Genomic DNA, 25,158 nt, shown 5'->3' with positions numbered 1-25,158 from the left:
ACTTCAATTCGATTCAACAGACCCTGTAGGTGCTACAAGCTGTGCTCATTCACACACACACACACTACTGCACCAACCACATGTATGCTCATTAACATAGACAGTCCCACACACACTCATATAAACATGCTGCTGCCACCACTTGAACGTTTCCACCCTACTTTTCTTGAGCTTTTTCACAGCTCTCACACTAACACCTATAAAAATACCAGCGAGAAGCAGACAGGGTTCCCTCACTGATGACTTTAGCATAATGTCCAGCTCACATACCAGCACCTGTGCACAGAAAAATGGTTATCAGTTCACTAATGTGTATTGTTTGCTGCATCCAGCAAAGAAAGACATGGCAGAGGTGCAAATTTGGAACATCACTTAAGAGGACTGAGGCAGTCCTTTCTCTGCGCTGTCAACTGAAAGAGGGACTGACCGATGGCCAAAGAGAGATCAAAGCCACAAGGGACAAGAGTAGTACTGTTCAAACAGAGCTCCTTCCTGTTTTCACACTAAAGAAGAATGCAGGGGATGGAGAGAAATATCTAAGAAATAAGTTGTGTTCTTTGTCACTTTAACACAAAAAAGTAACTCTCTCAAAAAGGTGCAACACTCATGCAACGAATGAAAAAGAAGCAAACCAGTCCAAATCTGGACCAACAGCCTGTAAAGACAAAAACATCTAACAGAGGTTTGGTGATAGAGATGGTGAGGTGAGTGCAGAGAGGCAGAAATACATGAAAGGAAACAGGACAGATAAGAGACAGATAAACCAAAATTGGGTTTGCTAAGCTGCTCCACAAACCCTGCAGAGCTCCCGGTCCCAGCTTCCAAACCCCAAAGAAAACATCCAGTCAGCAAACAGCCCAGAATGAGAGAGTGGAAAATACCATGGAGGGGAAAAATAGACTCTGGCTCATGGAGAAAATAACCCAGCAAAAGAGCCGACCGAAGAGCCTTAAACTGTGCTAAAGAACGGATGGCACGGACTCATCTAAGTTTCCCGAGAGTTTGGGCTTACCTGAGAATTTGTCCCCCTCCATAACCGGATCACTCCCTCCACAGCCACATGTAGTGTTTGCTCTTTCACTCCACTCTCCCTCTCTCTGCCTTTTTTTAGCCTTCCCTTTTTTCCCCCCTCTTGCTCCCTCACTCCTTCCCTTTCTCCCTCCCTCTGTTCCTCTTCCTCCTCTTCTTCCTCTCTCTTTCCTTTCGGGCTCTCTCTCCCTTTCCCCCCTCCCTCAACTCTGATTCCTTCAGTGTGTCTTGCTAATGAATTCAGAATTACGACATCCCCATGTGCTGATCATATGTTGCTCCCTCTCTCTCTCCCTCTCCTTCTTCAGAGCAGACCAAGAGACTGAAGCAGCATTGTGTCTTGAAAATAGAAACCATTAGCTCCACCATGTGACACGGACAAGCTCCTTACAGACAAAAATAAACCACTGGACTTGAAAACTCCTCTGTCAGCCTGCTTATAATGCTCTCCTCGCGTGTGCGTGTGTGCTCCGGCCCTGATTAATTTGATACCAACTGCGATCTCGTCGAGCTGGTATGACTGTCCTGCCTCAGCCACGTCTGGACTTCCCCATGATGAAACAGTTCTGCCGTTGTGTACGGTGTGAAAGGCTGATAGACCGCTGAAATAACACTGAAGCGTGAAAACAATAAGAGCTGGAAGCAAGAAGGGGGAACTTAATTAAAACTTCCCAATTAAAGCTTCCCAGTAACGAGCCTATATAGGTAACGCAGAAGAAGCGCGTGTGTTTTGCTGGTGTAGTGGAACAGCAGCCGTCGTGCTGAAATGTGTGCTCAGGAAACGAAAATGACTGTTGGCATATCCCTCACGCTGCGCCGCAGAGGTCAGGGGTCGCATGGCAAGCGTCTGAGCTCTGATAGAGAGCTCAAACACACTTAGACATACCAGTCAGCTGTCTTGTGCAATACGTAACGTCCCCAGTGATCCAGTATTTGTGCCTTCATAGGAGGCTTTGGAGGGCTTGTGTGTCCTTTGTTTGTCTCAACTCAAATCACTTTTAATCCTTCAGTTAAAACCAGCCTCATTAGGCCCCGAATGGATAAAATCTGGAACTCTGATTAGCTGGAATGGATGTAAGCAAAGAGGAAAGAGAGCGCACAATTCTAGCAGGAGGTGCAGACATGATTAGTATTTGTTGCCAAAATAATTAAAGCACTAATTAGGTGCTGATAGACAATCTAAACAATGACTGAGCAGATCAAAATTCAGGCCTACTTTCAGACACACATACTATATATTAGAGATTGACGATGTTCACCTACTCCTGCTGTTGCTGGTTTGCCAATGAGAGAATCTATCAAGTCATTTAAGCGAAATCAGCTCCTTTTGACAGTTCTTGTATATTAATAAGATGATTGTAAGGCTATTTATCCATCCAGACTGATTTTGTACACTTGACTGAGTAAGGTACTGTGCAGCAGTCTTGGCTCATCCATTATTTCTTTAAACTTTGCTTCTAAGGAGCCAGATTTTTTTCAGACCTTTTAAAAGTAGCTTTCTAGAGATCTTTCAAGCTTTTTATTTAGAACTTGGCTCTGCCTGACTATTTTTAGAGGAATGTTTTTCTTGTTTGTTAGACTACTTAACACTGACATATGGATAATTCAAGGATAAAAAAGGCACCTGCCTCAAGACATGAACCCCTGTTGTTGTCAATACAAAACAGACAATTGGAAACAAACCATTTTAAACAGTATCTTGAGGCACTTTGTTAATTTCGTTAGCTGAATATACAAAACTGCCAAAGATAACAGGCTGATAGGCACCGACTGTATTTGTGCAGTCAAAAAGTTGGCATATGTTAGCACGGTGTGCAGCGTGTCCTTAAAAAAACTGAGGAAACAGGACGAGTGGGGGAACATCTTGACAGAGAACAGAAAGAAAGTGAGCCAACATCCAAGGAAGAACTTCCTTCAGGAAACCTGGAAAACTATTCCTGAAGACTGCTTGAAGAAATTAGATGAAAACCCTCCTGGAGGGGTTGAGACTGTGCTGAAGAATAAAGGTTGTCTTTCAAGCTCATTACTCAAGCTCACTGTTTTGGCCTTATATACTCTATTTACATGTATGTTCGCACATTTCAATAAATCACTGCACACATTAGTGGCCCCCTCTAAGCTCAACTAAAAGTTAGCTTGCTGCATGCTTCTTTACAATGTTAATCGACTAGAAAGAAAATAGTTCCTACATCCTGAACCTGCTCACATTACAGTTTGCTCTGAATCTGGGTCGTGACTTCTGGGGAAAAAAACAAAAAACATAATACTGAGTTTTTGAAATGTATTTTGTAGCACTTTGAAAAGACAGGAAATGTGCAGATTTGATATTTGGGTGAACTGTCCCATTAAGTTTAAGATGAGAGTAAATGTCACTCAATGTGTTGTTTTTGCCATAAAAAAATGAAGTGTTAGAATTAAATCCTATCTGGGTTAAGTGCATGTGATTATCCTTCTGCAGGGCTATATCTCTGTAATGTCTCTGTGTGCATGTCCAATAAAACAAGATCTGCTGACTAATAGAGGGGAATTAACCACACACAGACAGACAATGGCAACAGTGTTGGGCAGACCTGTGTGTATGTGTGTGTGTGTGCTCTAGTTGAGTTTACAGTAAAGCGTCCTCCCAAACACACGCCTGCTGGCTCATAAATCTGCTCCGTTGGCAGATGTTTTGTACGAAGCATCTCCCTGTGAATGCCAACACAAACTCCTGCATGCACACACACACACACACACACACACACACACACACACACACACACACACACACGCATACCTGCACACACACACCCTGTGGAAGCTGCATCAGCGTTGGGGGGGTCTGCTGACAAGCAGGGCTTCTTCTGGAGCCTCAAGCACTGTTTGTAAGTACAGCATGTGGGTATGGAAACATCTAATCAGCCAATCATATGGCATCACGTCACTCTGTGTGGGCATGGGCAAGATGACGTGCTGATGTTCAAACTGAGCATCAAAACGGGGAAGAAAGGTGATGGCCGCCCCTCCTTGAGCCTGTTTTTCCTGGAGGGTTCTTCCTGCTAAAATGAAGTTCTTCCTTCCCACACTCTCCAAGTGTTTGCTCACAGGGGATCGTTTGGATTTCTGGTCATTTGGTTTTTCTTGAATGATGCTCTATAATTTAACAGAACAATTTTCAGATACTGTCTGAAGAGTCATTATTCCTTTTTTCTTTTATCCCTTGCTGTCTGTTACACAGAAAAATCCTTTCACAAAAGTGCTGCTGACGCAAAGACTGGTGGGAGAATTCAGTTTGTGCGACTGCAGACTGTCGTCCTCAACGATCTTTGAATGGGCTACGAGTTTCTTTTGAACAGTTAGAGGTATCAAGATAAACAAGTACCTCGTCTCATCTTCTAAGCCACAGTTTGCAGCGTGATGCAATCCCCCCAGTTTGAGATGTGGTGTTGATCACGTGATTAGTTGATGGTTTCATAAACAGCCTTGAAAGAGATGGTCAGTATGTGTGGATGTGTTTTTTCTTTCTGTGAAATATTACACATTTTATTTGTGCAAGGTTTTTATTTGAAATCTGAAAACTACCATTTAAACAACACTGCAAAAACACTGCTGGCATTGAAGCAAATAAACTGTTTTTTAGGGCTTATTTTTTATAACCTGTATTTTTTAAATAACTTCTAACCTTTAAAATTATGCAGTACAAGTGGGCGTTGTCAGAGCCAAGATAACTTATTTTGTTTAAGTATGAAATAAGATCTAAAATAATAATTAAATGACAATACTTTAAATGTTTTTTGCTAGAGTTTCTTACCCTTGTATGTGTGATCTGCTATTTACTGACTATTAGCCGTTATCTGTGCAGGAAACACGCAGTGTTCGCACCTTCCTCAGCTGATGGTCATTGATGCCGGCTTACATAACACTTCACAGTAATAGAGGCCAATTCATGGGAAAAAAAAACGGTTTTGCGTCTACCTCCGCCCACAAGAGACAGATTACAATCAATTCTTGGAGATGAATGTACCAAATTATGCAAAACTTTTTAGGCTCTCAATGTTTAGATTTTGTCTTGTCCCTGACTCATTAGCAGCAGGGAGGGGTGTAATCAGTCCACACAGTCCTTTCACAGCTCTGAACATGCAGCTAGTCTTTTTATGACTCAGTGATGAGAAGAATAAAAGATGTTGCAACAGATGCCACAGAGATCACATCTCTGGGATTACCCGAAGAGAGGCTAAATCCACAGATCAACAGCAAATTCTGCAAACGCTGTGTGCAAGTATACCTAGGAGAAATGCAAGGTACCCTGTGGGAATCTTTACCTTATTATGGTTTAGTTTAGAAGCTTGGATGTTTTGTATGTGCGGACACTGGAGTGGTGGAGTCTACTTACTGGGGCTGGTGATGCCGGAGGCCTCTCTCTCGGTTCTCCTCGCTCGAGCGCTGGAGGTTCGTGCTGTGGATTGTGACAAGGAAAGAAGGGAAAATGAGTGAAATCTTCTCATCTGGAAGTCAGCATTAGGAAAGAAATATTGCATTACTCACAATTCTCTGCCACAGTTATGGAGTACGAGCAAACATACAATAAAGTCTGCACAAAACCACAGTTTAGGGTTACGCTGTGAAATAATAAGCATCCTCGGTGGCAGGTCTGGTTATGCAGTTTGCCCCTATTCTTCAAAAAACGGCAAATTATCAGGGAAAGTCTGCAGTTTAGCTCGCGTTTGCCAGTGTTTCCTTTTAATGGCCAAATCCAAAATGACACATTCGAGCGGATTCACTTTTCCCCACGAGGAACACCTGCTGCAGTTCAGTGGCGTTTTGAAAAGACGGGCGCCAAATGGAAAAGCATTACTTCACATTCTTCATGAGGCCAAAATAATCTACAGTTGCTATTTGGAAAAACAAAGTAAACCAACAGTTTGAAAGACTGCTATTATTGTCCCACCACAGAGAGAAAAAGCCAGGCTCTTTTTTTTTCTTTTTCTTTTTGTAAATTAGTTTGTCGTTTGTTTCTGGTTTTATAATTGTGTGGATGAAGTAAACCCAGAAGACCAAAGCTGCAGTTAGGAGAAAGTGCATGACAAAGAAAAGAGTAACGGCACAGTGTGACAATTCTACTACATGCGGCCTGTCGCATGTTTTGTTTGCACATGAATAGACTAAAATTGTGCTGATGGAGTGAATGTATGATGCTTTGGCAGGTGGGTAGAAGCAGTTTGTTTAAATTTAGTAAAGCCAGAGAGAGGGGGGAAAGGGCGTAAACAAAGCAAACCTCAATGGTTCAATTAGAACAGCAGCTGAAAGTATAAATCAGTGCTGATGAAAGTGTGGAAAGATCTGAAAAGTGCAGCTGAATTTATGGTCTCCTGATCCTGTTAAGTGTTCTCCCCGGGGTCCCGTATGCTTATTTTCTGGAAAATAAAAGGTTATTCATCCCCATTCATGTCTATCTAAGAGAGATCTCAGTGTCAACAGTCTTGTTCTACATGATGGTGGTTGTTTTAAGAATCAGAGGAATGTTGCTTCCTCTTGGCAGACGGTCCGCTGTGTTACTCTGGTGGAACATTGAAGATAATCTCTCATTGATCGACTCCAGTGTGTGTGTGTGTGTGTGTGTGTGTGTGTGTGTGTGTGTGTGTGTGTGTGTGTGTGTGTGTGTGTGTGTGTGTGTGTGTGTGTGTGTGTGTGTGTGTGTGTGTGTGTGCGCACGCGCGTTCAGTGCTGCTGAATCACCAGCAATTGCTGGTGGCGTACTGAGCTAAACAAGGACACAGCTGTTTTCTGTTCAAACAGGTGATTCAGCTCCACTACAGGAACAGGGGTGAATATTTTCCTTAACGTACATGACTAACAAGTGACTTCAGCCAGTCAAAGGAAGAATGATGTAGAGAGTAAATGGATTATATGTGAAATTAATATTTAAAAGTAGTTTTATTTATCACTTAAATCCCACATCATGTGTAACATTTTCAGACTGAAAGTTTTGGTTAAATAAACGGCAATGGAGTTTTCTAAAAGATCTCATAAGTGAATACAGCACCCATCTTTGACTGCTGTGTACCAAAATGTGTTTGCATTGCAGTAACATCAAATGGACCTTATGAGTGAATAACAGATATGCAGACTCTCAGCTTTTATTTAAGGCATTAAAAACAATTGTTGCATTAATCACAGATGAGTTATGGCCATTTTTATACACAGTCCAAAGCTTTAGGGGCTCAAATATAAAGCTTTTCGTCCTTTACACAGTACTAAGGTCCTGATATTTAGGAAGGAAAATAGGAAGTAGGTGCAGTTACTTATTGAAATGTGTGCAACCATGCATGGAAATACAGGAAATGAGTTTTTATAGTGAAAGTGTAACTCAAATGTTGAGGTCTGGATCCGTTTATGACTGATAGCGTTCTATTGTGTGTTTGGAGTCATTGTTATGTTGAAAAATGAAGCCGTACTTTGCAGATGGTGATACATGCTGGATCAAAATGTCATGGTACTTTTTTGCACTCATAATTCCATCAGTTGTGACCTAAATAATGACAGAGCCTCTACCTACTTCTTCTTTTGTCCTCCACTCATCCAACTTCCTCAATATTTAATTATTTTAAAGACAAACTACACACCTTTCAGACCCATGCCCAGTTTTCAGCTAATAGCTCTTTATGAAAGAAATTAACTTGTGCTTCTAAAACTGTATCATCTTTGGCATCTTCAGGTACCTTTTCATGTTGAAAGATTCATAGGTCAGAGTTAGGTGGCATAACAAACAAACAAATCCAAAAAAAACCCCAAACCCTTCCTCTAAAACAGCGGTCCCCAACCCCCAGGCCTCGGACTGGTACCGGTCCGTGAGAGTTGAGGCTCAGGTGTGAAAATGTATGGTTTTCAGGGTTTTTATCGGTTTTCAGCGTTATTTTGTTATCATTTTTATTGTTAACTCGATTTTCCTGGGTCTTTTCACGTGTGTTATGAATAAATCTTCTTTTTTTCGGTACCGGTACTAGTTTTATTTTGTTGTATTTATCCGCAACACCTTAAAGGCCGGTCCGTGAAAATAATGTCGGGCATAAACCGGTCCGTGGCGCAAAAAAGGTTGGAGACCGCTGCTCTAAAACACATTGCTCAAGATTACTTTAACAATTACACATAAGCTTAAGAATCCCTTGCAGGCAATGACTGCCTAAACTAAGATACATAAGAAAACATGCATTTCCTCCACTGTGATGTATATTGCAGCTATATTCAGCGACTATTTCTTTGTGGGTCTTCCTGCCTTCAGTTTTTTTATCTTCAGCATGTCAAACGCGCTGAGATCAGGTCACTGAGCGTTTCTTTAATCATGATCATCCACCAGTGTTTGCTTCACTCACTAAAACCACATCATCTTTAACTTCATTTCATGTGTAGTCAGATTTAATCTCAGCGCGCTCATAGGTTTAAATAGAGTCCCAGTGACTGCGGACTCGTGTTAACCATGTTCAAAGCTTTGGCTGTGGCTTCTCATTTGCTTCATGCAAACAATACAGGATTTACTTGACACAAAATAAAGCATAATAAAGAATAGTTTTGGTTACAGAGAGAATAGCATGATAAAAAAGTGTTGTCCTCCTGGGTCATGCAGTGGCATGGAAACAAGATGCTGCATCTTTGTCTGATCAACCACACTCTCGTCTCCACTTCCCTTAAGCTTCTAGACGTCGCCTGCGTTGACTCGCTTAACGCAGATCAGATGAGGTAGTTCATCCGGTGGATGATGATTCAGTCGTCCCATCCTGTTTTTAATTCTTAGAAGTACTTCCTTCCACAAATTGGTGCACAACATGGGCTTCGTTTTCTTCTAACGCTGCCAGCCAACATAGCGGTTTTCCCTCCTCTGCTGTCACTGATGAACACAAAGACAGCTTGCCTGAGGGAGAGGTAGTGAGTGTGGCGGGTATATGACTGGAATACATGAGTAAAGCTTTTGTAATACACGAGTGTGCACATGCAGCAAAAGGCGAGAAGGTGCGATGGAGAGTTTGAAGTCATTCCTCACAATGTGGAGAGTAAATGCAGGAAGTGATGATGCAGCCCAGCATCGTCAGCATAACAAAAACAATATGACTGCTTTGTTGGCATAAATGTTGCCGTCTTCAGATACATTAGAGCAGAATTGTATCATTTAGAACAAATCATTAGGCTACAGACAGCACACTGGTGCGGTGGTGAGCACTGTTTCCTCATAGCAAGAAGGTCAGGACCTTTCTGTGTGGAATTGCATGTTCTCCCGGGTACTCAGGCTTCCTCCCACAGTCCAAAGACGTGCACCAACAGACTTTTAGTTGTTAGATTGTCTTGTAGTTAAGCAGTTTTCTCATGTTTTTCTGTGCACACTTGTCCCAGTTCTCAGTAAGTTTTTTTCTGGTGTACCTTTGGTTTTCTCATGGTTGGATTCAGCCTCGCCGACTCTCTGCTCCTTTGCCTTTTGTTTAAGAATTAAATTTTGAACTTTTACCTGCTCCTACTGTCCCAGTTTGATTCCCCCCACCCCCAGTCAGACCAGAAAAAGCCCAGGTTTAGCATAGATTATTATAAGCATTTCAGAATTGATTTAACCTGTTTTACACTCAATATTGAGCTACGGTCGATGTAAGCAGCGCTACTTGCGCGTTCAATGTTGATTTAGGGAGGAAGTCTTACTCTTTAAATCACCAAACGGGCTGACCATTTGCTGTGAGTGTGAATCATTAATCAGCAACTTTTCATGTCATGACCCCATTGGTCTGCTATGTTAGTGTGTGCACAGATCTTCGGGTTTGTGGAGTCAAGTCTATCAAGCCTCGGAGCTAAAAAACATGTCTGTACTTATTTATTCTTGGATGTACATACACACCCTTGCAACTGAACCTCTCCTTCAAATGGGACGAGCAATGCATATCATCGCAACAAAGTAAAGCGGCACAGAAGCCTCAAAAAAAGCAGCACGAAGTCGCTTTGAAACGCTGGCATTTGGCATAAAGGTGATATAATTCAGCGTAGTTTAACGTGAGGGCAAAGTACTGACAGACATACAGCAATACAAAGAAAAAGAGGGACACCTGCCAAGTTTACTTCTACACTAGCACAAAAGTGTCTGTGTGCCGAATCTGTTTGTCCTCCTGCACAGTCTTGTCTGAGGCAGCAAACATAAACGTATACATTCACATGCATCTTTTTTCACCTTTGAAGGCGAGTTTTAATCATCTGATGTCATATTTGCAAATGATACTGTGCGCAAAGGAGGTCAGCGCACGCACAGCGCATACATATGAATGTTTGCACAATGTTTGCACATTGACAAATCTGTCTGTGCTTGTGAGTTCGCAGTAAAGTGACTGATGTCAAAACGCAGTGTTTGGCGAAGCCGTGTGTGCGTTCGTGCCAGGTGGCGTTTTAAGCATGACCAATAAAGTGCACGGCTATGCTTGGACAAATGTTTCAGCTGATTGGTTAATGGTGTCAAATGAGTGGAGAAGAGTAAATAACAGAGAGGGTGCAGCACTTCAACATACTTGAAACACAAGAGTGATCGCATGCAGTCACACACGAAGGACAGCCTGCACAGAGACCGGGTAGAGGGATTTACTAAACGTAGGCTATAATTAATGCCGGGACCTGAGATTTTAGTGTTTGCTTAAGGAGGCTGAGCGGAGGAGGCTGTATTGTTATTTGTGCAGGAGGACAGAGGAGGGGACGTTCTTACCCCCCCCCCTCCCCCCTCCATCCTGTGCTTCTTTGACTTCACTGTTTCCTTTAGTGGTTTGATTTATCAACTGTGTGATGCAAGATGTGTCTTTAGTCACTTTACTAAAAACAGTAGTTTTAGTAAAGTTCCTGAACAATTAATTATCACTGTTGCTTGGAACAGGAAATTATAAATTAGTTCTGTGACATGATACCACTCATATAAACCAAACACGGACACTGTGTGATTATGATTTTACAAAATATCAGACTTCCAAAATAAAAGCACTTATAGAGAAAGTTGGGGCGTGCTTAAATTATAATTTTGAAATGTGCAACCAGATTCGTGTCTGCTTAATGCTCCCTTATACACTCACCAGCCACTTTATTAGGTACACCTTGTTAGCACTGGGTTGCACCCTGTTTTACCTTTTTTTTTACCGAGCTGCCTTAATCCTTTGTGGCACAGATCCAACTAGGTCTTCCAAACATTCCTCAGATATTTAGTACAGTGAACTCATTGTCATGTTTAAGAAGGCAGTTTGAGATGATTTGAGCTTTGTTACATGGTGCGTTATCCTGCTTAAAGTAGATGGAAACACTGTGGTCATAAAGAGATAGGCATAGTCAGCAACAGCAATACTCGGGTGGCCTGCGGTGTTTAAACAATGCTCAGATGGTACTAAGGAACCCAAAGTGTGCCAAGCAAATATTCTCCACATAATTACACCACTCGCAGGCGGAAGCATTGATACAAGGCAGGGTGGATCCGTGCTTTCACGTTGTTTATGCTAAATTCCGAGTCTCCGTTTCTTGTTAGCTGACAGGAGCGGCACTCGGTGTGGTCTTCCGCTGCTGTATCACATCTGCTTCAAAGTTTTGTTGTGCATTCAGAGATGCTTTTCTGCATACCTCGATTGTAACAAGGATTTATTTGAGTTACTGTTGTCTTCCTGTCAGCTCGAAGCAATTTAAGCAGTCTGGCCATTCTCCTGTGACCTCTGACCTCAACAAGTCATTTTTCACCCAGAGAACTGCTGCTCACTGGATATTTTCTCTTTCTTGGACCAAATCTAAAAAAAAATGGCAGTGCGGGGAAATCCCAGTAGATCAGCAGTTTCTAAAAGACTCAGCAACAACTGTGCCACATTTAGAGTCACTTAAATCACATTTCTTTCCCATTCTGATGCTCAGTTTGAAGTTTGTGTTGCCAAATCCTACAAGACTAAAAGCATCGAGTTTCTGCCACATGACTCCCTCGCTCGATACGTGAATTAACAATCAGCTGAACCTAATAAAGGATCCAGCGAGTGAATTACGCTGTATATGCAGGTGTATCATGTTCATTGCTTCATTTACTACCGGTTTATGATTACAATGACTGAGTCTGACAGACACAAGAATACCAGTGTACCTGCACTGCCCTGAACTGTGTACACAGCAAATAAAGTTTTTCACTGTGGTGTGTTTGCAGACCTGCATCCATTACTGGAGGATCCACTGGAGAAGTTGACACTACATGAATGAACATCATCTTTTCTTTTTTTTTAATTTAAATTATGATGTCAAAGAAGGTTAAGCTCACTAAGCCCTCCTTCCTCCCCCCTGTGTCTCTCTGCTCAGCCATCTGTTCCACTGTGTTTTATGACCCTCATTACGATGCTGCAAACAGTGTTTCACAACTCTGCCTGTGAAAGAGCTGGGAGTGGATGAAAGAGGGCTGAAGTGAGCGAGCGGAAGAGCTAAAGAAAAGAAAGCAAAGCTGACTGAATGGCTCCACGACCATTTTTCAAGATTGTTTTCACAGCCCAGGTAAGACCTTTACCCGGCTGCAGGTCTGCCCACACACCGGCAGACTCAACACGCACGCGCAGACACTTTTATCATTTTGGGGAAAAGATTATCCGTGACCCTAAACTGGAACCCATATGAATGGCCGCTGTTCTGGTGGCGCCCAAGGCAACACCTTTTCCCAACCTTCTTCTTCACTCACTCCATTCATTGGAAAGCAACATCGTGTTGCCCAACACACAAAAGCCTCTCTGTACTCCTCACAATGCCACACACACAAGTCGGCATTAAATCATATCAAAACGTGCTCTAGACAGCAAACTCATGCAGTCCATAAAATAATACCAGTGTGGTAGATAAGCATCAGCCTTCCTTTTTCCAAGGCTGTTAAAAGCCACGGAGTTAGTCAAATAGCCTGTAGAGCTTTATGAGCTACAGCCTCCCCCAGGAAATACATGTCACAGGCGAACAGCTCGGTGAGTGACTGGCTGCACAGACGTGATTCCTCAGAAATGTGAGAATGACAGGGAGAAGGAGGAAAGTTTTAAGGGCCTCAGCGTCTGCATGTTTGCTGGGATTTTCTAATTTGTATGAGGGACTCAAGTTCTTCAGGAACTAAACAAACACAGCCATTCCACCTTAACGCTGAAGCCTTAAGCATCATGTGGCCAGCGCATGTGCTTGCTCAGGTGTGTGTGCAAGCAACAGGTCACGTTAAAAAAGAAAAGAGCTCCATCGACTAAAACAAAGCTGATAAAGTAAAATAGAAACTAAAAAGCAGATGAAATCCTCTTGCAGCCATGTTATACAGAGCGAGTGATTTTCAATAAGAGCAAGACTTTGTACCAACAGCAGAGCTCGCATGCATTTAACATGCATTATCTGGCTAATTCACGAGGGCATTGCCACCCTAATAGGCTCTCCGAACAGATATGAGTCACTAACACTTAAACTGATTGCTACTTGCAATAAAATATTTATTCATGTCATGACAGGACAGGGCTGTTCCTGCCAAGCAGAGGAGCTGCTATCTGTTGCATGGCCTACTGAACAGCATGCTTTCCCTACTCCCCCTTATGGGTTTTGTTTTTCTTCAGGTCTGCATGTTAGCCAGATAACAGTGCAGTAAAAATCTGAAATCTAAACAAATGTACGCGAGTGTCTGTACTTTATCACCCTAATACCCGTCTCTAGATGTCGGCGCGCATGTTACTCCACGCATCAGAATGTCTCCGAGCCTGCCATTATCTTTTTACAGGCTTGCTCCTGGCCTCGGGCCTACAGTACAGGCGGTCTGTTGTATCAGTTGACACCCCCAGCAGCAGCACAGCATCACAGAGCTGCATTCTTGGCTGCAGATGACAAACACAAAGCAGAGTGGACACTTCAGAGCAGGCTCTATGCGCCTGAGAGGGGAGGACCATACACAGTGCAGAGACAAGACATAGTAAGTATAGGTCTCCTATGATTTCACACGGAAGTCTTTATTAATAACACAGTGCTGTGGCCTATTTGCCACATACATGTTTATCAGTCTCAAGGTTGCTAAACCTCCATAGTGTTACACAGGTTAGAGATGCCACAGGTCCGCACCCTTGTTTAATAAGCCTTTATCTATGTCAAAGATAAAGTGTGTTTCCTGTAGTCACCACCCTTTGTATTTGTGGTTATGGTCAGGTTGTGGTCCAGAGTAGGAGTATTAACTCGTGAGAACCTCCAAGGCCGAAATGTAAAGCCACATGAAGTGCAAAATTTGCAGCAGCTCAAATTCACATAAAACTAAAGATAAAAAGCTACAAGTCTCTAGCGCTAATTCTTCCACTTTTGGACTGCCTGAGGCTAATTTGCATAACCCACTGTAACCCACGGTCTCCACAGTGTTTATGGTGCTGTTGCCTTTTGGATCATCCATCCATCGTCTCCTGTTTATTCAATTCGGGGTCACATAGTGGGCTGGAGGTTATCTGAGATGTCATGGGGCGAGACGCACTGCTGGACAGGATGCCAGTCTATCACAGGGCTAACACACACACACACACACACACGTGCACACGCACACAAATAATTATTCACACTTTGGCACCTATGGTCAATTTAGAACCACCAGCTAACTTAACAACATTTTTAGGCTGTGGGAGGAAACCAAACCACTTAGGGATAACAACCACACAGGAAAGCCCCCAACTAGAGCAAAATCTTTCTACCTGTGAGGGGCTAATGAGTGCTAATCGCCCCTTTCAGAGGATTTTAAATCAAATTTGCTTTTAATAAGAGGAAGTCTATGCTCTAATTTTGGCGAGAAATTTCACAGCTGACTAATCAGCAAGTCTCAGCAAAGCATAGATATAATCATTTTGTCACTTCTGCTTCTGGAAAACACGAAGATGGAGGTGGCCATAATGACAGAACTGAGGCTTCAAAGTGAGCCTTCACATTCAACTTTTATATACAGTCCATTGTTGGGGTTAGTGTAAAACTGGACCCAGGATCAGGCGAGGGAAGGCACATGCTGACACAGCAGTAATATATGAAAACTTGATACTACTAGTACATATGCATCAAGTTGCAAAATCAGCGAACACTGAATACTTGATGGACCTGCTGTTTCCTTTGCTGTACCTACAGTACTCTGCATGGTAAGAGCACTTTACCACAGGGTACTGTACATGCATGTCCACATATCCCAATACCTTATCTCTCCATTATCCACAGGCTTCCAAATTGAGGGTTAGACCATCGGCGGCACGCTCTGCTAGATGACAGGGCGAATATGTCTCAACACAGTTTATAGCTCGACTTTCAAGTTGCCATCAAACAATAGCTTTAGGCTCTGAATCAAAGCCCGGCTGACTCTCCAGTGTAAACAGGCTAAAAGCTGTAATACAGCGGGGAGTGAGGGCTTTGTCACACAGGTGAGAGGAGTGGAATTTGAAGTGTGTGTGTGTGTGTTTGTGTGCTGATGTGAGCTGTTATTCATGCAGGTTACTCATTGATCCAGACAAATTGAGGGAGTGGTGTACAAGCCAGGGATTGGCTCCAGGAGCGGGGTTCATCTGTGCGGGGTTACATGACGGAACACATACACAGAAACACACACACACACATTTCTACACTGTTAATGTCAGTCTTCAGATGAGCCAGATACACGTTGTACTTGTTTGTGTGTCTACAAGGGTATTTGCGTACGAAATATATGCACACATAAGCTGACACACGAGTCCACCTTCCTCTCTCGGAGTCACCTATCCACATCTCTGGTGCTTGTCTAAACACTGCTGCGCATTTGTGAGGAAGGCCTTCCACACATGTCAGACTTACAAACACACTTTGTTATTAGACCGCTCCACGAGTGGAAGCTCTGACAAAGAATGTGACAGCTCCGTGCACGTCACATGGCAGACAAAGAGAGACAAGAAGAGAGAGAACACGCACACACACAGAGGAAGAGGAGGAGGAGAGGCGGCATGACCCAACATGTGCTTGGCTCCGATGGAAAACCATTGGATGCTCCATCGCACAAAGGCTCGGGGAAGAGGAGCCGGGAAAGCTGGCATTCCGCGGGATAGGGTTGTGTACATTGGACTGAGCCACTGCTAAGAGAGACAGGATTCATGTGTGTATGTGTGTGTGTGTGTCTTGGTGGAAGGAGGGGGTGAGGGAATGTAGAAGATGTGGGCGATAGTAGGCAGTGCCTTAAAGAAGGGGGAATTAAGAGGAAAGCTGCAACAAAGGAAGGTGAAGAGCATAGAGGGAGGTCACATGCACTTATGGTGTACTTTCCTTGCGACAGGGGACATTGTCCTTAAAAGAAGCATCCTCGCTCCAAGTCTTTGCCCCCACAGTGTCACAACAACCATAATCAGGTCCAGCCAGTCCCAAAGTAAACTGAACCACTGAACTTGTCTGATGCACAAATCAGATCACTCTTCAGGCATTAGTTGGGAGGAGTGAAGGAGCTACACCGTAAAGCTATCAATCAAGCAGATTAACGAGCCAACTGATGTATAATCTGACTGTAGGGTTTTCTAGTATTTCACTGTGAAGGAAATATGACCTGCTTTGGTGACACACAGAGCAGCTTTCATCTTGTTCGTCTAAGCATGAAAGAAACTCACATTTGAAAAAACAAAAAACCGGGCCAGGGTCTGTGCACCACCTTTCTGTCATGACGTCGTAGCCTGTTTTTGAAGGGTAAAGTCTGAGAGCACAAACATGCAAGAAATGCTTTACAGCCACACCCACTGATCCATGTGTGGGCCCCCCTCTTTCTTTCTTCTTGCAAAGGGGGAATTCAAAAGGAAAACTTTTAGAAAAAACGTGGGTTATTAATTGTTAGAGCTGTTTAATGTTTACCTTGTCTCCCTCTTTTTTTTCCATTCTACAGTCACACTGGCACCTAAACATGCACAGTTTATAAGGCACAGCCTCCTCCCTGCAATCAGGCTATAAAAGGATTTGGTGATATCTCACGAGATAACGAGTTCCTGAAAGCTGTCACCACATTTAAGAGCTAGACTTACCTGTGAATGAAGATTTCTTCATGATTCTGTGAGATGTTTCCTCTCCTGGTGGTTAAGGGGGTTCTTCACTTTGACAATCTAAGCTTTATTGTCCGCTCTGGTTTCTTTTCACGTTTTTTCACGTTCAAGTTCACGTTTGCATCCGTAACTTTTGCAGGTTGTTTCTTTTTGTGCGTCTCTTGTTCGCCACTGATAGACGGTATACTAAACAACTGCAATAAAGCCTTCGTGGTGCAGCTAATACTAGATTTATTCCGCCTTTATGTCTAACTCTAACTCCTTGGGAAGACACTCTTGTGGAAGTGGATACAATCACACCTGCGCTCCTAACGCACGCCCAATCCATGAGCGGGAGTGGTTTACTGTAACAGTGAGGGCTTTCACCTATCAAAGCTCAGAGGTGGAATAACTGAGCGCGATATTTGGGGAGGTGTGGAGAAGAATTATTTGAAGCACAGTTAACTGGTGAACTGGGAAGCTTGGTGATCCGAAAATTCACCAGTGCGCAGGTCTGGACTATTGCGCAATATGACACGATAATGAAAAATCTTACAATACCCTCTATCTCTCAGGTTCTCTGTGTGTGATAATTTATCAGTTGCTGGCATCTCTCTCTCCCACACATACAAACACATACCACCTCAGGTACTGTGTGGGCAGCTTTGTGTGTGTGTTTAGTGTAAGGATGTGGCCGGGTGGTGCGCGGAGGCGGGGGGGGGGGGGTTGTTTGTAGTATAAATCTTACGGCTGGGTAGAGACACGCGAGCAGTGAAGCCCACATCAATTCAAGTACTCAGCTGCGCCCGTGACCTTTAGCCTCTCTAAATTTCAAATGTCAAACTGCAGCAACCTGCTTCGTGTTCGTGGGGCCTGACTTCACATCCTGCCTCAAAGATCCGCACGTCTGAGCTGCAGAGACCTCTTGTGGCTGCTGCTGGCTCCTCCTTTTCCGCTCAGGAGTCTGCTCTTTATTTATTTTAAAGGACATGGCCTTTCATATGCATGCTAGAGGACACAAAATCTCTGTCCATCTGTGTGTTTGCTTATTTCTTTGTCCAACCACTGCCTTTACACAATAAAGCGTTAAGCAACCAGACTTGGCACACAGGTACCCAGTTGGCAACTGAAGGTTTTTATCTAGATCAGATATTATGGCAACATCATGGTAAATGTTAAATGGTCTGTATTTGTATAGTGCTTTACTTGGTCCTAAGGACCCCATAGCGCTTTACACTATATACAATCATCTACCCATTCACACACTGGTGATGGCAAGCTACAGTGTAGCCACAGCCGCCCTGGGGCGCACTGTCATGTTGTGTGGTAACCTCTTGAAATGGGTTGAAATGACCTGTTTTTAGCATTTACGCACATACCGCATCTTATGAAAGCACCCACTTGTTTGAGTTTCACAACAACATCTCATTATGTTCACAAAAGGTGAACTATGCATTATGCATCATGATGCTATTGTGTTGCCTAGCAGCCACCTTGCAGCAGGCTATAATGACTTATTTTTAATCTGATAGAAAAAGATATTGCACTCATAAGTCTACCTTGATTAGTGTGTAACTTGTAGTCCAATACATTCTCATAAACTCAATTCATTAAAAATACACAGAGTTCATGTGTGGAAGCCACTAAGTTTCTCTGCCATCTTGAACACAGCAGCCGAGATGGACATCACCCTTCTGCCTAATGTGCCTCGAGACCGGCCGAGGACACAATTCAGCAAAGGTGAAGGTGAAAAAAAGTTGCAGGCGTTCGTGTCTTGTGGAGGTAAATTTTAATTCATGCCTCCTTGATCACCAAAGAAGTGAAAATGCGAAGGAAGGAGACAACGTGACAGATAAAACAAGAGTAAATAGTAGCACAGTTATGGAGAGAGAAGGATTTTGGGGGGATTAAAGCACAGTCATAGGCATAACACTACAGCTACAGCCATTAGAAAGATTTGTTTGTTTGTTTTTTAAGCAAAAAAATGTTTTTAGCTCCTAAAATTCTAATTTGCAAATATCATTTCCAAAAATCTATAACCTAGACACTTAAAACACGTCTGTCCTACACCAGCCACCACAGCTAGGATTACTCACTTAAATTCGGGAGGGGTGGGAAAACAGAACTCAGCTGGATCTACTGACCTCTAGTGGTGGGACCTTACACACTGTACCTTTAAATCTACTAGTTTAAATAAAGTAATGATCAAATGAAAAATGAATAAAATAATGTTTGTAAAAGTATGTTTGTTTAGAGGATGTCTAACAGTTGAAATTGTACCTATATATACCATCAACAGTATGGATGAATACTATAGTAGCTAAATTGCTAAATAAAATTCTGAATAAAATAGTAAAAGTGTGGATAAATAAAAAAACTGCTAGCTAACCATGAAGGGTACATAATTTAAAGTGGTCACAATGACTTAGTGTTAAATGTTGTGGTTATTAAAAGTGGACAAATGGTTTAAATAGTAGTTATACACCATGAATTTTTAAGGTACTCCAGATGAAACTAGTTGAAAAAAAGTCCGTCAATACCAAAAGTGCTTTAACTGTCAAAACGAGCATGACTTATGTCACTTGTTTTGTCACTTGTTAGCTAATCTTGTACTTCTTGTAACTGACTTGCTGGCTCAGCAGCTTCCACCTTTACCAAAACTGCCCTTTGATAATATTTCTGTTTTAAAAAAAGAAAAAAACAAGGTGTTTTTCAGAGCTTGTTTAAGAGCACCTTTGCTCACTGCGGAAACACGCCTCGCTGATGCTTTGCACTGTGCTGACGGTGACAAGTGGGTGAACGTGCAAGCTGTGTGACCCAGAAAAAAAATAAGACTCTGAACTAGATATATTATCCGTCACAAGAATAAGTGCGTACTCTGAACAGATGGGGTCCTATGCTGCATTTTGAGTTTTACTGTAAATTATAGTGTGGTTACATGTTTTTAGCAACATATATGAGCACCTTTAATAACTACAGCGTTAGAAATGAGGAACTAGAGTGGTGTTATCCTAAAATAACAATCTGCCAGTCACACTAGACCGAGTAAGGCCAAACCAGCAAAACCCAGAAATAAATCTAGTAAGTTAAGCTGTGTTTTTCACCGCTCACAACTATCTTTAAAATGTAGGTTTTCCAGAGAAGTGGCACAAACAAGTCAAATGAGTCATCTCTGAAACCAAATAAATGTATGGGTGATGCACACTCATCATCAAGTGTTTCTGTTTTTTTCTTCACTTCAAAAGGTTGATGCAGCTCTGTTATGTCAGATCTCGGAGGCTTTCTTTCTTTCTTTTCTTTTGTTGTCGTCAGTATCTATGCAGATAATGAACTTGGAGAACCCTGAGCCTCAATCACTTGGGTTTAAGCTGCCACTAGAGGTTTGAATAAGAATAAATCTGCAATGTAGGAAAACATAACAGCTTACAGTAAATAAGAAGATAACCAGGTCAGTTTTTAAGTGCTTTAATTTAAAGCAGTTCACTCTGTGTGTGCTGATGTCTTGGCTCACATTAGGAGACATGACCCCTTTGTTTGCCTTCAGCGGCCACAAACCTCATCCGGACTTCCGCAGTTAAGGGATAATGTTCCATAAGTGCTAATTCAGAAGCTCTGTGTACCAGATGGAGCAAACTCGATGGGCCTTCAGGAAGAAAGTGAACTCCACTGTTCAGTGGGATCTTAGACTCCTGCTTTGGCCTTTTGTCCTTTTAGTGCAGGACGTTGTGCTCTTTGAGTTGTGAGACTGAACACATAACATTGATTAAGCAGCTTCTAAGAATACAGTTTGTAGCTGACTAACCTGTGAAATATTAAACCGAACTGTTTGCCTCGATCTTCAGCCCTTATGTAATATACACATGACATGGTGTGGTTACACACACACACACACACATACACCAGTCTACAACACTATGCTTAGACAATTTTTTTGTTTGTCTGTGATCTCAGCCTTGCTCTCCGCTTCTGTTTGCCCCACAGCAAGCTTCAGTTTCACCAATAAATCAGCTTAAAGCTGCTCCAATCTACTTGCTTTGGCTGCTTTTGTCTGCTTCATCACTGTCAAGTTATCTCAGCTGCACAGCTAGGATGCAGTGTAAAGCGTAAATAATAACAAAATGTAAGATGTTAATAAAATGACATGAAACTTTGACACTGACATTGTTTTTGAATTCTGGTGTGTTACATCATCTCTTCCTTTAACAACACCCTGTAAGCAATTCAGAGCTGAGGAGAACAAATGAGGTAGTTCTTTATAATGCAGTGTTTTCCGTGGCTGACAGGTCCGGATGATAACAATGCACATAGACTGCTGCTTTTATAACACTTGCAGAATGCGGTTTTGAAACCACAGCATCTTCTTCTTCCTCTTCTATATTTTTTGCTGTCTCCATCTTAAATTGTTTTCTTTTATTCAAAATTGAAATAAATATATTACAAAATAATTAATAAACAGTTGTATCACATGGGAATTCAATACAAATGTCAAATATTTTTAAAAAGCATTAAAAATGCATTGTGCTTTATAAGTTTCCACCATAATAACCCAAAACGACTGGTAAAGACTGATGTGTTACGGTTAAATCACACGCGTCACATTATGTTGCAGCCACTGTGTGCTAATTACTAATAAAACATCTCCACCACAGTATACACCGACACAAAGAAGAATCAAATGTCACGGTGACAAGCTTTGTAGCTTTCCTGCCGAGCAGAATCGAGTCGAGCATCTGCAGCAGACACTTTGTCCCAGCGTTCCTGGTTATACGATTGAACGAGCACATGCTGCATCAGCACAATCAGGATAGTGTGAAACCCACACTGCTGGATGTGTAGCTGCTTAATAATGAGTAAATTGTTTTTCTTATCCAGAATCAGAGGGAAACTAATAACAGTGAGTATAAAATTATGATTATACACATTTATTTTATTTTATTTTTTTAAAAAGATCATATTTATGTTGGCATTTACAAAACTGGCTGGGCCTCCTCTGGTGTTAGGCCAAAGCCACATCCTGCTACTGAAGATGAGTTCCAGGTGAGTGTTATCGAGGCTGGATCTGTGGGTTCACAGCTGATGATGCGCAAATGAGAGAGCGTTAACTTGAAAACATGGAAAACACCGATTTAACAACGAGTGCTATTTTCAGCCACACGGTGCAAATCCAAACCTTTCACCCTTCAACACCTGCCTACACATCTTTAGAAAAAACACCGAGTGAATGTCACCGGTTTCCACTATTACCCTAATTACAGAAAACAGCTTCTGACAAAATGCTGAAGGAAAAAAACAAAAAGCACGAGAAGTGAGTAACGAGTTACGTGTCTACAGCTCTTTTATTCCTCAGCGTCTGATCAACAGCTCAGACTCTGAAACCTGAAAGGGAAGTGGGAAGGAGGTTATGTTAAAGCAGACTGTCTGCAGATGGAGCTTCAAGTCGCATCCGTTTTTGTTTTTTTGTAAACACCCACTGGCAGTGTAACACTGCAGCAGATTATTATCTGTTACTGATCTTTTCAGTATTTTAGGACTTCAGGTTTCCTGTTACAGGTTATGACAGGTACAAAAACCGCCGCAGTTGCTCAATAACAAATTTTTTGTACTGTGCCTGAATTCATCCACACTGGTGAACAAGACGGAAGATTGTATTTTTTATTTTTTTATTTCTTTTGTAAAGGCCATATGAAACTGTGGTGAAGGGTGCTCTCGGGTCCTTGGCTCTAACTTGTTTTTCTTCGAGCAGTCTCAGTTTCCGTCTCATGCTCACCTCAAAAAGCTTGTTTTCCACACCTCGCTGGACTTCTTGAAAGCGGTCTGACTGTAAACACACACACGTACGCACGCACACAACAGCTTCCACGAGTATACATTGACATTTAACCCACAATCACTTAAACCCAAATTCACACTTGCAGGCTTTGGTTGCCCTTCCGTGCTTCAGAGGCAGACTCGTTTTGTGACCACAGTCATGCTACACAACTACATCCAACTTATAGCGCTTGCACAATAGTGCCAGATGAGATGCTTTTTTTTTTTTTTCTTAGGTTATTGTTGACTCATATGGCACATCTCATCCCTGTGCTTAAGTAAAACTTGTCTTGACTTATTTTGTTTAAAGTGCCACGTGAGTTACAGTGTTTGAAAATCCACTGCTTGCTTAAGAGAACACATGCACTGGCTTGACTCAATGCTGGCAATAAATTATCATGCTGAATTTTACAAATGGCTGTTTTTTTCTTTATTTGGTTTGAGGTTAACTTTAATTTTCTAGGATTTAATACTCTGAATACTGATTTATCCTCGAATAATAAATGAATAGTGGGAGAGGCATTAAAATAAGAAAAAAGTAGGAAAAAAACACGTTTGATTTGATTTGGGATGGGCTTAAATTCAAGCCATGGGACAGTTGTAAAATAGTTCTGAAATTATTCAAACCTGTATGGAGAGTTGAGTGCTGTGAAGGCAATTTTAGAGATTTTAAAGATTTACCTAAGGATGATGTAGTTAACGTCTAGTAATTTCTTCAGGTACCCACGTTATCCTGCATTCTTATACCACTTCATTGCACACTGCAAGTCTGAGCATAAACTGAGCTCCGTTTTGCATTAGACCGTGATACCTGCAGTGGTGTGAAAAAATGTTTGCCCACTTCCCGATTTCCTTTTTTTTGTATGTTTATCACACTTAAATATTTCAGTTTGTTAACACAAGTAAACACAAAGTGCACTTTCTAAAGGAAGGTGTTTATTATTAAGGGGGGAAAAAATCCAAACTTACATGGCTTGGAAAGATGAGTTCAATTTCTCTAGCCACACCCAGGCCTGATTACTGCCACACCTGTTCTCAGTCAAGAAATCACTTAACTAGGACCTGCCTTACAAAGTAGAGAAGACCAAAAGATCCTCAAAACCCAGACGTCATGCTGCGATCCAAGGAAATTCAGGAACAAATGAGAAACAAAGTAACTGAGATCTCTCAGTCTGGAATAGGTTATAAAGCCATTTCTAAAGCTGTGGGACTCCAGTGAACCACAGTGAGAGCCATTATCCACAAATGGCAAAAACATGGAACAGTGAAGAAGCTTCCCCGGCAGACCAAAATGACCCCAAGAGTGCAGCAACGACTCATCCAAGATATCTCGACACATCCCAGACCAACATTCAAAGAACTGCAGGCCTCACTTGTTTCGGTTAAGGTCAGTGTTCATGAATCCACGAAAAGAGAGACACTGGGGAAAAAATGGCCTGGATGACAGATTTCCAAGACTAAACCAGTGCTGAGCAAAAGGAACATAAAGGCTCATCTCAGTTTTGTCAGAAAACATTTTTATAATTTCCAGAACTTTTGGAAAAATACTCTGACGACACAAAAGTTTTTGGAAGGTGTGTTTCCCATTACATCTGGTGTAAAAGTAAAACAGCATTTTCAAAAAGGAACATTATACTGACGGTAAAATACGGTGGTGGTAGTATGATGAGCTGGGGCTGTTTTTCTGCCTCAAGACCTGGAAAACCATGAATTCTGCCGTCTACCAAAACATCCTGGAGGAGAATGTCCAGCATCTGTTGATGACCTCGAATTAAAGCGCACTTAGCTTCTGCAGCAGGACAATGATCCAAAACACACAAAAAAGTCCCTGGATGGCTTACAAAACTAAATGAAGACTTTGGAGTGGCTTAGTGAAAATCCTGACCTGAATCTGACTGAGATGCTGTGGCAACACCACAGCATCTCAAGTGGAAACTCTCCACTGTGGCTGAGTGAAAAAAACTTCCTCCACAGAGCTGTAAAAGGCTCATTGCCAGTTATCGCAAATGCTTAATTAAAGTTGTTGCTGTTAAGGCTGGAACAACCAGTTATTAGGTTAGGAGAGGGCAATGACTTATTCACACTGGGCCATGTAGGGTTGCCCCCCCCCCCCCCCCTTCATAATAAACACTTTTGTTTAGAAACTGCGTTGTGTTTACTCGCATTATCTTTTTCTAATATGTAAATGTGTTTGATGATCTGAAAAGTATGACAAACACCCCCCAAAAAAGTAAATCAAGAAGGGGGCAAAGACTTCTTCACACCACTGCACAGTAATATACTGTAATATGTGTAAACAGTAAATTACTGTAAATGCCAAAGGAGTGTGGGA

At 42.1% G+C, this 25,158-nt stretch overlaps 1 protein-coding gene across 2 annotated transcripts in view; it reads right to left on the bottom strand.

The window, feature by feature from the left end:
* septin9a (septin 9a) overlaps window positions 1-17,346 on the bottom strand; it is an 88,841-nt gene extending 71,495 nt beyond the window's left edge. Inside the window, exons 1-2 of one of the 2 annotated variants that reach the window (XM_085156694.1) lie at window positions 17,022-17,346; window positions 5,402-5,464 (exon numbers count right to left, since the gene is read on the bottom strand). In XM_085156694.1, coding sequence (XP_085012820.1) covers window positions 5,402-5,464; window positions 17,022-17,043 — 85 coding nt within the window. In that variant the 5' untranslated portion in view covers window positions 17,044-17,346. Of the gene's footprint in view, window positions 1-1,012; window positions 2,371-5,401; window positions 5,465-17,021 lie in introns of those variants that run through there. The other variant, XM_085156698.1, reaches the window with a different exon arrangement.
* Between the last annotated feature and the right edge of the window lie 7,812 nt (window positions 17,347-25,158).

This window comes from Neolamprologus multifasciatus, chromosome 4 (assembly GCF_963576455.1).
Source record: "Neolamprologus multifasciatus chromosome 4, fNeoMul1.2, whole genome shotgun sequence".
Lineage (NCBI taxonomy): Eukaryota > Metazoa > Chordata > Actinopteri > Cichliformes > Cichlidae > Neolamprologus > Neolamprologus multifasciatus.
Note: the sequence above shows the minus strand (reverse complement) of the source record. Positions and strands in the feature narration are given on the sequence as shown.